Here is a 2,138-nt window from a genome sequence, read left to right on the forward strand (position 1 = left end):
TTTATTGGAGATCATTGTAATGGTCACGATGCAGAATTAAAAAAATTATTCTATGCTTTTTTATTTATTATGTATGTGGCATTATGTTACAAATAAGAAAACGATTACAGTCTAATTTAACTTTTCTTACAATGGCATTTATTACATTTAAGGAACACAGCACGATGAATAGATCAAATCATAAACCATTACAAAACAAGAAAGAAACTTTCTGTATTCCAGTGGCTGACACTCAGCTTTTTTAAAAAAGCTAACCTTGTTGCACCTAGTTCTATGTCGTCTAAAGGAAAAGCACACTTTACGACACATATTCGTTTTGAAAACAGTACCAAGAATTAATTTGGCAAATTTTGAACGAACAATTTCTAAATTCTTTCATACAAACAATTGCTGTTGACTGTTTTATTTTTCTTTATTTTATTCTAATTTCATAGGAGGGTAAGTCGGGGCGGCCTATATCCAAGATAAGTAGTGAAGATGGCAGCGAGTCGTTCTTCAAGACCGCAATGCGCATCGAACTCGAAACTGCCGAGGGTATCAGGAAAAGGATATCTACCGATACCCCCGTCAAAAGAGCTGCAATACCGGAAGAGGCAACGGAAAATGACGTCGACTTCAAAATGCCAGTCGTGTCAACGAAAACTTATCAATTAAACAAAGGAATTCCTTCGCTTCATGTCAGAAGTCCATCGCCTAGGGCAGTTTCTCCGGATAGACTCAGGTCGCCATTCTTCCAAAGAACTAGGATAAATAAAGACCTTGAGAAGCCTGATTCTGTTTTGGACTTTACTAAAGCGTTGACCATGAATAAAATAGCCAAGACCCTGGTATCAAATCAGAAAACAAGGTTACAGCGATTAGAGGAATCGGGAAATGTTACAATAAATTCACCACTCAAAAAATTTAATCCCAACCTTGTCAAAGATCATCTGTACAAGATACTGAAAAACAACCTTAAAAACATAAGTTACGATCCAAAATTATGCCTTCTATTGTCAAAGTCACTCAGCGAGGAAACTCGAGACGCAGTCAAAGCGTTAAAGTTTCCTAGATACAAATTTGTTTCCGTAGTAACCATTGGACAATTGCAAAGTTCTACTATATCAATATGCAGCAGATCTTTATGGGATTGCAATACGGATAATTATGCCTGTGCTGAATACAGAAATGAGACGATCTATGCAGTTGCTACGATCTACGCAACTTTTCTAGACTGAGAAGTTGACAAAATCTTTTTTAAATAATCCTGGTCACGGCGCCAATTAGCATTTTCAATGTGTCGACAACAGAAGCAAATGATTGTAGTGAACATTTCTATAGATGGTTAATTAGACTTTGTAACTTCAATTCAGTTTATATAATAAATATTTTTCAAGACTAGATTTATTAGTGAATTATTTGCACTTCTCCTTTTTTACTACAGTTATAAAGCAAACATTCATAAACAACATTTATTGAAACGGTAACAATTAATGGAAAAAAAAATTAATGGAAAAAAAAAACAAATATTAAATATTTCTGCACATCTCAGAATGATTAAAATGAAGAAATACTGGTATCATTGTAACAAACACTGACTGGCGTTTTAAGTGTTTTTGATTGTAAATTGTGATATCTAAATTTCTCAAAAATCATATGATAGTCATGCTTTCTGCTGAATGTTTCTTTGTATTTTGTACAAATCATATGATTACATATAAATTGTCTTCAATTACAGAATAATCATGATAATATAGACATAATTTAGAATTTAAAAAAATATATTAAGCTCCTAAATCATTAGCCACTGAATTTTGCCCCTGCTAAATACAATGTACAAACAATCTTTATATCCGTTTCGTTTTCGTTCATTTGTAATAATTTATGGCAATAATTTTCCCTCAATACTCTGTAATATGAATGCTATTACATTGTATATTTCATTTCCCCATAAGTATGGATACCTTCTTGTCCCCAGTATAAGAATTCATGTATCTTAGAATTAATTAGAAGTGTCACGCATAATGTTCAGATTGAATCCACATAATTATGTAATTTTAAAACAAGAGGCCCACGGGCCTTATAGGTCACCTGAGTATCATGTAACAACTTTCCAGTGATTGTATTTGGTTCATGTTTTAATCCAAAGTCATGAAATT

General features: G+C 32.9%; 1 protein-coding gene across 1 annotated transcript; it reads left to right on the forward strand.

Moving 5' to 3' along the window:
• The first annotated feature begins 429 nt into the window (after window positions 1-429).
• On the forward strand, window positions 430-1,493 carry LOC134279638 (dynein light chain Tctex-type protein 2B-like). Its single transcript, XM_062762059.1, has one exon. The coding sequence runs from the start codon at window positions 507-509 to the stop codon at window positions 1,215-1,217; it is 711 nt and encodes a 236-aa protein (XP_062618043.1). The 5' UTR covers window positions 430-506; the 3' UTR covers window positions 1,218-1,493.
• The last annotated feature ends 645 nt before the right edge of the window (window positions 1,494-2,138 follow it).

The sequence above is a fragment of the Saccostrea cucullata genome, unplaced genomic scaffold (genome assembly GCF_032062105.1).
Source record: "Saccostrea cucullata isolate Sc308-1 unplaced genomic scaffold, CSIRO_AGI_Scuc_v1 ctg1744, whole genome shotgun sequence".
Classification (NCBI taxonomy): domain Eukaryota; kingdom Metazoa; phylum Mollusca; class Bivalvia; order Ostreida; family Ostreidae; genus Saccostrea; species Saccostrea cuccullata.

Coding starts and splice junctions, on each gene's coding strand:
- LOC134279638 (XM_062762059.1), top strand. CDS start 507: ATGCGCATCGAACTCGAAACTGCCGAGGGTATCAGGAAAAGGATATCT.